Source organism: Cornus florida, unplaced genomic scaffold, assembly GCF_030987335.1.
Source record: "Cornus florida cultivar Cherokee Brave unplaced genomic scaffold, ASM3098733v1 CherokeeBrave_3.0.0_Hap2_Chr05, whole genome shotgun sequence".
NCBI classification, from domain to species: domain Eukaryota; kingdom Viridiplantae; phylum Streptophyta; class Magnoliopsida; order Cornales; family Cornaceae; genus Cornus; species Cornus florida.
In genome coordinates, this window is record NW_026775575.1 from 84211542 (window position 1) to 84224176 (window position 12635).

The 12635-nt window shown below is 33.0% G+C and overlaps 1 protein-coding gene across 3 annotated transcripts; it reads left to right on the forward strand.

Annotated features, from left to right (window-relative positions):
* Positions 1-6590: 6590 nt before the first annotated feature.
* On the forward strand, positions 6591-12391 carry LOC132307253 (uncharacterized). Of its 3 annotated transcripts, XR_009482195.1 has the most exons (5): positions 6597-6709; positions 7143-7722; positions 8130-8555; positions 11984-12034; positions 12135-12391. XR_009482195.1 is itself a non-coding variant. In XM_059804963.1 (4 exons), the coding sequence occupies exons 2-4, from the start codon at positions 7212-7214 to the stop codon at positions 12269-12271; spliced, it is 699 nt and encodes a 232-aa protein (XP_059660946.1). In that variant the 5' UTR covers positions 6591-6709; positions 7143-7211; the 3' UTR covers positions 12272-12391. The 3 variants fall into 3 exon arrangements, 1 of the variants encoding a protein (XP_059660946.1); XM_059804963.1 differs by lacking the exon at positions 8130-8555 and having other exon boundaries at positions 6591-6709; XR_009482194.1 differs by having other exon boundaries at positions 11984-12391.
* The last annotated feature ends 244 nt before the right edge of the window (positions 12392-12635 follow it).

The window sequence follows — 12635 nt, forward strand, 5'->3', positions numbered from 1 at the left end:
GTCCAATTAGACAATGGAGCAGGGGGAAGAAGAGCATTGTAAGCCAGCTTCACACAAAAATTACCCGTAGTAGACAAGGACCAAACCACCTTATCCTTACTGTTAGCATTAATTGGGGGAGGATCCTCAACCATGCTAATTAAGTTCCTGAATAGAGGAAGGAATCTCCATTGGCCATGTCTAATGAAACCCTTAACCTTGGAGTTAACATCCCACATAGAATTGGAGATAAAAAGCTGACAAAATTGGTTCACACATGAAAATGGTTTTGGTAATAAAAATGATTTACCAAAGAATCCAAAAGCTGGAATGCATGTGGAAGTTTGGTGTAAAAATAATTTACATGAGGTGAATAGGTTTTACTTGTTCATTTATTTAATTTTTAAATTATTTTAATTTTACTAAAATAACAACCCACAAAACAAAAATAAAATGCAAGTGGAGTAAATAAAGTTTGAAAGATGATACTAGGTTTTTTGTGCATGGAAATCCTAGTTGGAAGAAATCCGACCAACAAGAATGAAAATCACGGAGGCTTTAGGAGCCTTGAGCGAAACAATTCACTATCTTCAAAATAAAGTAAAACAGACTTTGACTCAGGCTCACAACCTCACACGTACTCCACCCTACCAAGAACTAGTTGCTGAATATCCTAGGCTTACTCTCGTGACTCCATGTTTGATTGCTGCAGACTCCAGACTTACTCCTTAAACCTTGTAAAAGGGTTATTGGTAGATCACGAATACTTCGTGAATGCTCTGACCCTTCATAGCTCGATTGCTTCCTCATTTTCTTCAAATTTGAATTGATGAAGACAAATATAATATATGTTTTGCTGAACAAAATTGATTGAATCTTCAATACTTGAACTCCGATTAGATAGAGGACACCACCCTAAGATCACTCTCGTGCAATAATGTGTCTCTCAAGTATATAAAAATATAAAGAACAATCAAAGTGATTTTCTGTAGAAAAATATTCTCAAACAATTCTCTCGATTAGAAAAATATTAATCTTCAAGCCCTAAAAATTTTGGAGAGAAAAAGAGCTTATATAGACTTAGAGTGTCCTATAATAGGTAAAAAGAGGTTTTAAAATCATACAAGGATAACCCTAGAAATTCAGGTAAAAACCAAAAACTAAAAAATTTCCAAAATCTGATTTTTCGCACATTATGCAAATGTAACTGAGTTTTCCAGAGACTATTACTGGTAATACAGATACTTTAATGGGTTGTAAATAAAGTTCAACCAGTTGTGTTTTGATGTCTTTGAAAAAGAATCTTATGAGCAAAAGTTCAACCGGTTGTAAATAGACTTCCACCTGTTGTAAATAAACTTTCACTAGTTGTAAATCAAACCTCATTTTTCTAGCACCAAACGTGAAATATAAAGTATCCTCACTCATATACCTTTTCTAATTGATGTTCTCATCAAATTGAAATATTACAACTCGATCGGATAGGTTTTGACACCAAAATTTGCCAGTTATAAAATTTATATCTCACAATTTTCATCTCGATTGGTCGGATTTCTTCTAACAAGGGTTCATGTTAAAAATTCTAATGTCATCTCTCTAACTTTACTTTTTTTACTTTATTTTACTATTTATATTTTGTGATTGTGGATGTATGATTAGTAATTGTTGAAGGTAATTAAATCACTCACAAAAATTAGGCAAGTTAACCTATTCACCCTATAGATTATCAAAATTCAAAACTAAATTTTCAACTAAATAAACATAACTGTTTTTGCACTATAGAACTCGCATATACTTCCTGTGTGAATAGACTAATTTATTTGAGTTATGTTACCACTTAACTCAAATAGAGAGAAGGCTTGATATTACATATGTGGTATAGAATTTCTTAACTGTACTTTACCATACTTTAATATTGGAGATTATCTTTATTTATGGGTGTTAGAAATATAAAAGAAAGTATAGAACTCTGTATTGATGTATTTGAAATATTACATAAAAGTCATATATATAGGAAAAAGTTTGGGGGTAGGTGAGTGATGAACAAGTAACCTATATATACTAATATGGTAGGTGTACTCTTATACGGTAATTTGTAATATGCAATAAAGCTAGATGGTGGGATAATAGATAAACTTATAATCTAATAGTTCCCTTAAACTCAAGGTGAGTATGAATCCAACTTGAGATTGAATGCAAGATCATGAAAGTTGATGGAATTTTGGTGGAGATGGGTTTTCATCCATGATGATGATGGAGGCACGATTAATAGCTGATGTGGTAGGTGACGTGGCACCGTTGCTGACTATGTCTGATATGGTAACTGACGTGGTAGGTGGCAGTAGCAGTGTTTGACATGGCGTCGTGGCAGGTGATGCACTACTGCTAGCACCGTTGTTGATGTGTCTTGGAGGCTGATTAGGCAGCTAAATAAGGCGTTTGCTGATTATGGAGGATTTGAGACCAGAGGTTGGGATGCGGAAACATAAATTTGAAGCATGATTTGTCGGTTGACCGCCGTCGCCGAGGATGGGGCTAATGGTACAATAAACTAATAAATTGGAGATCGAAAGGCTCTGATACTATGTTAGAATAAGAGAGAGTATATTGAACTCCATATTTTATTGATACATGAGATGTGAGATACACGAGGTTTATATAGGTGACCAGATGTGTGGAAAGTAAGAAACCTAAACCCTATATAGTAAACCTATACATGTTTAGAATATATTCTATAATACAGCAATAATATATTTTACAATATATTCAAACAGCCCCTTAAAATCAAGATGGATTAAATAAAACAATTTTGAGTTTGGAAATCATTAAGATCTTAAAAGCTGCATGGCTAAAGTGATTTGGTGAAAATTGGATTTTTTGTTTTTTAAATAAAGAGAGAGGATATTGTATATTGTATTTATGTAAAAGATATAAGAATATATAGAGATTTACATAAGTGACGAGATGTGTGGAATAAGAAACTTAAACCTTATATAATAAATTTATACATAGTTCGATTGTATTCTATAATATAATAATAATATATTTTACAATATATTTTAATAATGGAGAAAAGAAAAGAAGAAAATATGTTATGTCCCACCTGAGGTGAAATACATAGGAGACCAACCCATCAAACCATTCAAATGCAACAGTCGTGACTCGTGACCCTAGAACGACTCTAATTTACTTTTAAAACGTGAGTAGGTCCGAGGAGATAGAAATGTCCAAGTAATGATATGCAAGGTGGACCCGAATTCTATCCTGGAAGTCTTATCCGGTTTTATGCAATGCAGCTGTACCAATAATGCTTACACCACTGTATAATCTATCCAACACAAGTACAAATCTTTCATCTAAGTCAGCAGAAAATAAAGAGTATCTCCATTATTAAAGTAACGTATATATGTAAAATATCAGGCAGGCATGGGTGCTTTTATTTCTCCTATAAAGAGGTTACGAAATAGGTTAGTCGACAAAACTAAAAGGCTTGGTAGAGGACTCGAACACTGGCCTCGTGTGTGCCAGGCCCAAGCCCCACCATCACTGCTAGCACGCCGGGAGCGGCTTCGAAAGGTTGTGTGAAGGGTAAGGATGCTTTTAATTCTATTATTTTTTTAAATGTGCAAGGACAATCCTAAGGGTTCGTTTGGGAAGTGTAGTGTGATGTATTGTATTACTCTAGCCTAGAACAGAACAAGTGTTTTGTAGTGTGATGTTCTGAAATGAGAACAAAACATGTTTGGTGTTCCAAATTTGCTCTGAGAATTTTGGAACAAAAACATGGTAGAACATGTTTGGTAATGTATATTGTTCTAAGAAATATGAGAATAAAACATGTTTGGAAGAGTAAAAGTGTAACCAAAATCACTAAAAAAAAAATCATGAAATATTTTTTTTTTTAAGTGACAAATTCCAAAACTATAAGTTACCAAAAAATTTTTTTGGGTTTCCTTTGTTAAAAAATTACCAATAAAAACCTATAAATATTACCAATAAATTTCATTGCATGAAATTAGTACGAGTGTTGGGTTTTTTTTTATTAAAAAATTACCAATAAAAACCTGTAAATAGAAAATTTGCTTCTTCATAGTACCTTTTTACTAAAAATAGAAAAACAAATTTAATCATATATTATATTATCTAATAATAAGTCACAATTATTTTCTTTCTCCATTTAAATTTAAATTTTTTAAATTTCAGATAGACAAATATAAAAAATGAGGATTCAAGCTATTTTGATATATATAGAAAAACAAATTTTATCATATATCATATTATTTAATAATAAGTCATATATTATATTATCTAACAATTTTTTTAAAATTTCAGATAGACAAATATAAAAAATGAGGATTCAAGCTATTTTGCTATATATATATATATATATATATATATATATATATATATATTGTGAAGAAATTGCAAGAGATTTGAGAATTTGGGTCAAGCAAAAATTTAGTTAAAAAAAAGCAGATGTGGGGTTCGTCGGAATCGGCAGATGAGAGCGCATAAAAGCTCGCCGAAGTGACAAATCTACGCGCCGAAGCTTTAGGTTCGCCGGAAAACGTAGAGGTGGGGTTCGCCGAAAAACGCAAAGCTGAGATAGAGATTGTTTTCAACAACACACAAATTGTATTCGGTAATTTTTGGGTTGATCTACCTAGTTACTAGAGAGAATTGATATAGAAGGAGGAATAGAAATAGTCAAATAAGATCAGACAGCCAAAAGGGTCCTTTTCAATTAGCTGTAAAAAGCTAAGTCTGAGCTTATCTATGTATGAATCAATGGGGTTCTTGAGAGAGAAAGAAGGGGCAAGTTCACAAATCTGCTAGATTTTGTAGTTTACAGTTGCAGAGAGAAAGGGGGGGCAACTTCAGAATTGAGAACGAGAATAGAGATGGAGGTCGGTTCGAACTTATGATTCTTGTAGATTTTGTAGCTTGCAGTTGCAGAGAGAGAGAGAGGGCAAGTCAGAGTGTTTTTTCAAAAATTAGGGCAAGTTCACAGTTGAGAACGAGAATAGAGATGGAGGCAAGTTCACAATTAGGGCAATGTTCCACCGATTCTTAAATATGTGTTCTCAGAATTCCTGCACTTTGGGATGTTGTTCTCCTTTCTACAGTGAATAGTGGGCCGGCTGAAATTTGGGAACACTTTAGAACACGAATTTTTTTTTCCCGAAAATTGGCCCAAAATCAGAAATTGTTCTTGCACTGTTGGACAGAATATAGCCCATGCCAAACAAGTTGGTGTTCTCAATAGTGTCCATTTGCACTGTAGGGAAGGGCATAGAACAAGATAGAGCATCCCCCAAACAGGCCCTAAAAGTTCAGGTAAAAATAAGAAACTAAAAAGATTCCAAAATCTGATTTTTTTTTGCACATTATGCAAGTGTAACCGAGTTTTCCAGAGACTAACACAGATGCGTCAAGAGGTTGTAAATAAAGTTCAACCAGTTGTGTTTTGCGGACTTTGAAAAAAAATCTTCTGAGCAAAAAGTTCAACTTGTTGTAATTAGACTTCCACCGGTTGTAAATGAAGTTTCACCGGCTGTAAATAAAAATTCATTTTTTTTTTTTTTTTTTTTTTTTTTTTTTCACATCCTACCGCACCAAATGTGAAATATAAAGTGTCATCACTCATATACCTTTTCTAATTGATGTTCTTATTAAACTGAAGTATGCGTACAATTGTTGTTCCGCTTTTGATATCAAGATTCAAAAATAAATAAATAAATTATAGTATGATAGGACACATTTTGACACCAAAATTTGTCAATTACAAAATTTATATCTCATAATTTTCATACCGATTGGTCGGATTTCTTCTAACAGGGATTCATGTTAAAAATTCGAATGACATCCCTCTAACTTTACTTTATTTTACTGTTTATATTTTTGTGATTATAGATATACAATAAGTAATTGTTGAAAATAATTAAATCAATCACAAAATTCAGACAAATTTTATGATCGAAGGATTTTAATTGAATTAATCCATCAAATATTAATAGATCAAAATCATCTAATAATTTCTTCCGGTAAATAATCAAAACTAAATTTTCAACTAAATAAACATAACTGCTTTTGCAATGAGCAACTCGCATGTACTTCTTGTGTGAATAGACTAATTTATTTATGTTACCCCACTTGGCTGTTGAATACAATGTCTCTAAAAAAGAGATAAGGCTTGATATTGCATATGTGGTATAGATGTCTCTAAAAAGAGATAAGGCTTGATATTACATATGTGGTATAGAATTTCTGATAAAAGGCTTGATATTACATACTTCGTATTGAATTTCTGAACCATTTTACCATACTTTAATAATGGAGAATATCTTTATTTATGGGGAAAAACAAAAGAAGAAAATATATTATGTCCCACGTGATCAAGTGAAATACGAGACCGACCCATCAAACCATTCAAATGCAACAGTCGTGCCCCTAGCACAACTCTAATTATGCTTCAATTATTAAAGAACTTTACTTTGATCGGAGATACCGACAGAAAGTGGAATTAATCACTCAAAATCCAACGACTCACTCATTTCCTCTTTTACTGGGCCCACCCACGTTTTTCACATAGGGAGTGAGAGTGCTCGCTCTATAAATCTCTTTTCTTGGAAGAGAGACCGCACTTTTCATTCCTGAGATCAGAGGGAGAGGAGGTGTACCGGTTCTTGGCAACTAGTGGTGATACAATAAGTACAAATTTTTTAATCAGGTTAATTCATTTATTTTAGGTCTAATTATTGTCGTCTTTTTTTATTTTTATTTTTTGATTTTACTGTTAAGTAATTATTGTCTTCGATCATTACTTGATTAATTATAAACTAATTAGAGAGGTTAAATACTACTTGGATTACTTTATTAAATTTGTGATACTTTTGTCAAATAAATAATAAAAAAGAAAACTTACTAATAAAAGATCAATGGATGCATATGTTATTTAACCGACATGTTAGAATGATATATCTTATCAAAGAATTTTGATGCATATAGCTGATATGTTATTATTCAGTTATTAAATGTGAAATCTTCAATAAATCCGATAACTTTGAAACATTAAGGGCAAAAATATTGAATAGAAATATTATTAATTAATATATTACTTTTTTTAAATTATGTCACTGATATATACATGTATTTTTATGCAGTTAAGACTGTAACGCATCAATCCAATATGGCGCATTCTAACTCTGCCAATAACAGTACTGCTAGCAGTGATGATGAATTTTTTCAAGCGAAATGCTGTGCTTTACAATGCTCTAATGAAAGAAGAGACTCCGAGCGAGTTGGTTGAACAGTGTCGACAACGCGACCAATATCCGGAGGGTCCATTGCACGTTCTAACCTTACACGGTGACACAGTACTTCATATGGCTGCACACACTGCCAAAGCGGACTTCGTAAATCAACTGCTAGGGATGTTGCCTGAGAATGAATACTGCAAGCTTACCCGTCAAAATGCAGTTGGAAACACAATCCTACACGAGGCCGTGGCTTTTGACAAATTAGTCCCAGCTGCCAAGAGAATGCTAGACATGGCACCTGAGTTGTCAAGTAAGGCCAACAAATTTCGAGAGAGGCCTCTTTTCAGTGTTGCCCGCTATGGCCAAATTAAGATGTTCAAATTTCTTGATAAGAATATTGAAAGTGAAGCAGAGCGCAAGGAATTTTATCAAAACGATAACAAGACCACTGTACTTCACAGTGCTGTTTTCTTTGGCCATTTCGGTGAGTTGGATCTCTTAGTTGATTGATACCCTTGAGACCTGTTTGGTAAATTTTTCGGTTTTGGTTTTCAGCTGTGGTTTTTATTTTTTTATTTTTTTAAAAAATAACAAAATTCATTTGATAACTCTATTTTGACTTTTCACATTTCAAAATTTTTGAAAACTGGTTGTCATTTTCTTTGTAATATCGCACAACTCTAAAATTAAGTTTTGGTTTTCAAATACTATTATTTATTATTTTATTATTTTTCATAAAGTTACAAGATTTTCTTATTGTATGGTGACGAATTAATATTGGCACAATGCAATTAATAAGTTGGTAGTTGTCTATTTTTTGTTTTTGTTTTTGTTTTTTTTCTTTTTTTTGTGACGGTTAAAAACAATATTTTTATTGTGAAATATATGTAGATTTGGCCTTATATATTGCGACTGGGGAACAAAGTAAATATTTAGTTGTTGAAAAAGATGAACATGGTATGACTGCTCTGCAGCATCTTGCAAGTAATTCAGCAGCATTTGAAATGAGGAAGACTGAAGGATCCTTGAAGTGTCGTATTGTAATAAGGGTAAATTGTCCCACATTGAAATCGGATGGGAAAGTGATTGGGTATAAATGGATAGGTATGCAGCATTACCTAATAGTTCGAGCTTTTGGGTAAATGGGTAAGTGCCCATTCATTACAGTTAGTATCAGAGCCAGACCCAGTCCTTGATCCGGCCCTTACGCCAAGCACCTGGCCCGGTCAACGAGGGCGTTGCGAGTTTGGGTGGGAGAGAATGTAATAAGGGTCATTTGTCCCACATGAGTGGGTATGCAGCATTACCCTTACAACGGTGAGATACAATTTCTGTGAAAAATTAATAATTATTATTTGCTTGAGTAAATTCATGGACACATGGACCTCCTCTCCGGTCAAACAAACTTGCACACTTTATTCCAAGTTTTCATAAATTACTCTGGCCTTCCGAAATTATTTATAAACCCCTACCTTAATTAAATAAGATTTTTAAGTACAGAGTGTTTCTTGTCAATATACTCCATTCTTAAATATTTTGGGGAATCAACTTTTTATAATGGTAGGTTTTTAATATTTTTTTATTGTATTGATAAGAGTTATTTTTTAAAATTGTCCTTACTAAAAGATAAAAGAGTATTCCGAAATTAATGCACTTGTTTAATAAAGTAAATACCAAAAGGGTAGTTTAGGAATGTTATAAAAAGGAGTATATCGATTTTAGCAATGAGACATGTATTTTGGAATCTCCTAAAATAGAAAGATGGACAAGTATTTTAGAATATGGAAGTAATATATATATATTTTTAAAATACCATTTTGTTTCTTTCTAAACCATTCACTCCCTCTGCCATAGCACAGTATTGAGTCCAAACTAGTGAGTAGCTTCACTCTACTAACTTCTGATATGTCCTTAAAAAAAAAAAAAAAAAAAAAAAAAAAAAAAAAAAAAAAAAAAACATATCAACTTTAATAGCAAAATAAGTAAAATAAAAAAAATAATAATAAAAGGAAAAGAAAGCCGGATCAACCCGTTTTAATTGGGTAATCACCTTTCTCTTTTTTTTTTTTTTTTTCTTCACTTCCCAAACCCACGCCCTCCTATCTCCACTGTTCTTTTTCTTCACCCTTGAACTTTTCTTTCTCTTTTTCATTGCTTCCCAAACCCACGCCCTCCTGTCTCCACTATTCTTCTTCTTCTCACCTCCATGGGACAAAGCACAAAGTATAGCATATAGAAAATGCTATAAGATATGTAAAATATTGACATGGTGGTAGCGAAAACTTGAAAAGCTCCGTAAGTATATTCAATGGTCCATTGTATCTATAAAAAAACTTGTACTAGAAAGCATATATCAACCACAAATCTGAGTAATAGTGGTCAAATGGAATCAATAGTTTAACTTCTGATGATGATTGAAAACCCCTTTCTAAAAATTAACCATAACTTCTGAGGAGGATTGAAGCCCATTAGAAGAAGAAGTCCAGGCCAGTTGCACTTATAGCTATTGCTTGCCCTTTGATTGATATTATAGCTCTTGCTTGCCTTTTGATTGATATATTTGGACCATTTAATATCACACATAATCCTTCCCTCTTTTATAAAACTCAACCTAGGCCATCAAGAACAGAAATTAACCAAAAAAAAAAAAGAGGCAGAAATAGAAAATTTTGAGAATACTAGCTTATTGAACGATGACTGAGAGCCCTTTCTAAAAATTAAACCCTAAATGTGAAAAACAAAAAATTAAATCATACTTTCGCTACAAGACCTAGTTGAACTTACAGTTTTTGCTTGCCTATTGAATGATGATTTTCAATGGAGCACAAGAAGGAAAAAAGAAAAATAACCCAAACACGAATCAAACATACTTGATCAATATTAATTAATGATGTCCCATGAAGGTGAGAAGAAGAAGAGTGGAGAGAGAAGGACGTGGGTTTGGGAAGTCATGAAAAATAGAAAGAAAAGAGAAAGGATGATTACCCAATTAAAACGGGTTGATCCGATTTTCTTTTCAATTTTTTTTTATTATTTTGCTGATTTTGTTATTAAAGCTGACATGTTATTTTTTTATTAGGATACATAAGAAGTCAGTAGGGTGAAACTACTTATCAATGAGTAGCTAAGTATTGTCATATTACCTGAGTGATTGGGTTGCACCCTCCCCCTCCCCTTTAACAGCTAACCACTAACCCCTAACATTCTTGCCCTGAAAAAAAAAAGTAAGTTAATCCTCTAACGGAGGTAATTATGAACCATTAATACACATCATTCTTTCTCTCTCCTCGATCTTCCCCGATTTTGGGCAGATAGGAAAATATAAATGAAGGAGAGATGCTTTTATCCTCCTTGTTTAACTTTTGGGAAGGTTTAAAACGTAAATTATATACTTGTTAGTTATATCATTCTTTCTCTCTCCTCTTCCCTCAATTTTGGACGGATTGAAAAAAATAAATGAAGGAATAATACTTTTATCCTTCTTTGTTTCCACCCTATCTTCCCTTCCCTCCAACCAAACATGAAGGAGTTATTTTATTCCTCCTCTCATTCATCCCACCCTAATCCTTACCTCCAACCAAACATATCATAACAGAGGGAGAAAGTGATATTATAATTTTTAAAAAATCAAGAAATACCATATGTAGGTTTGTTAAATTAAAGGAGAGGTTGGAATAATTTATCTTTATTTGCTTTAGCTTTTTCTTACTCTCGCACATACACATAGAGATAAGTAGATCAATACCTGCATCTCTTGTAATTTTTTAGCTGAGAATCAAACTACCATTATAACACGTTAACTGCCAATATTTCAAGGTAAATTACACTTACCTTTACTCTAGTAAGGGTTTATTACCCTTACCTTTCATGCAATTTGAATATTTCTCTTCTAATTATATGTGTGTAACAAACTGACCTGTTGTTACAATTATAACCCTACCTCATGACAATTTCGTTCAATCTAATTTGATTTGGTTAGGAGTATACTTGTCTTTTTCACACAACAAATATTGAACAAAAGTATTTTAACAACAATTTAAAAAGCATATTTGTCCTATAATCTAAAAAACTCACATCAGAATTGACCATCTTTTGGCCTTTAGTGAAATCGATAGCCCGGGTTTCAGTTATCCAATATACAGTAGAGATAAATATAATAAACTCTACTCCTATGTCAAAATTTTAGCCCATATGTACGCCCATTCACGCGCGCACACGGATATAGGGGTGTAAAAATATATATCTTCCAAATAAAATCAAATGCGCGCGCTCACACATATATATGCGCGCACATTTGATATATATGTGTGCGCGCATTTGATTTTATTTGGAAGATATATATTTTTACACCCCTATATCTTTTTCACTTGCTTTTTGAAAGAAAAGGACCATCATTAACCTTAAACTACAAATCCCACAACATTACCAACAATAATTCCCCCTTGACCTACAAGGAATAACTTGCTCCTTGGTATTATACCATTGAATCACTGTCTTCTTTTATAATATTAAATTTAAAAAATAAATGAAAAAGAAAAGAAAAATAAGCACTTGTTTAGGTGGCTCAAACTTATACAAAGTTTACTAATATAGACCAATGGTATCACCTAAGCTACAAAGAGAAAATTCCTCCTTATAGGACAGAAGGGATGTAGAGTTAATTCAAAATGAATTTTACACTCTACCTTTGGCCTTTGGGACATAAATTTTATCCGGTGCACTGATGGGAAAATTGGTGGTTTTAGGTCTCTTGAGAGTTGAAAATTTGATACCTATTCCAGCAATGAGAGGAAAAGGTACGTACGTACGTATGAGAAATTATATACTTGGTAATGCAATTTCGATCATACTTCCAGTATTGTTAGTTTTCATGTATTACTACCGACTAATTTGTAGGAAATAAAGATGCATGGATTTGGAGAGTGCCTTTCTGGGGAGCAATTAGGATGAAAATGGTAAAATATGAATCAGCTAAGGAACTTGCCCGCTTCTTAGTAGCAAAAGATAATTCATCTAGAAGCTCAGCCGAGTGAAACCAAAGACAATGGAGGGCTATCAAAATCATCATCAGCTTCCAATACTACTGCAGAGATTGATGGGGAGAAAGACAACAGAGACAAACATTCAAAAAAAAAAAAAAAAAAAAAAGACAACAGAGACACACCATTATTTTTGGCAATTAAAGCCGGCTGTTAAGGATATTGTTGAGAAGATACTCGAAACGTACCCTCAGGCAGCTGAGCATGTAGAAAATGGGAATTCCTTGGAGGAGGCTTATTGAACATAGGGACAAAGATTTGAAAACCATTCTACATATGGTCGGACAAGATTGTGTATTTGAAGTAGCACTAGGGAACCCTGTTCTCAAATTGCAATATGATTTGCTCTTGTTTGAGG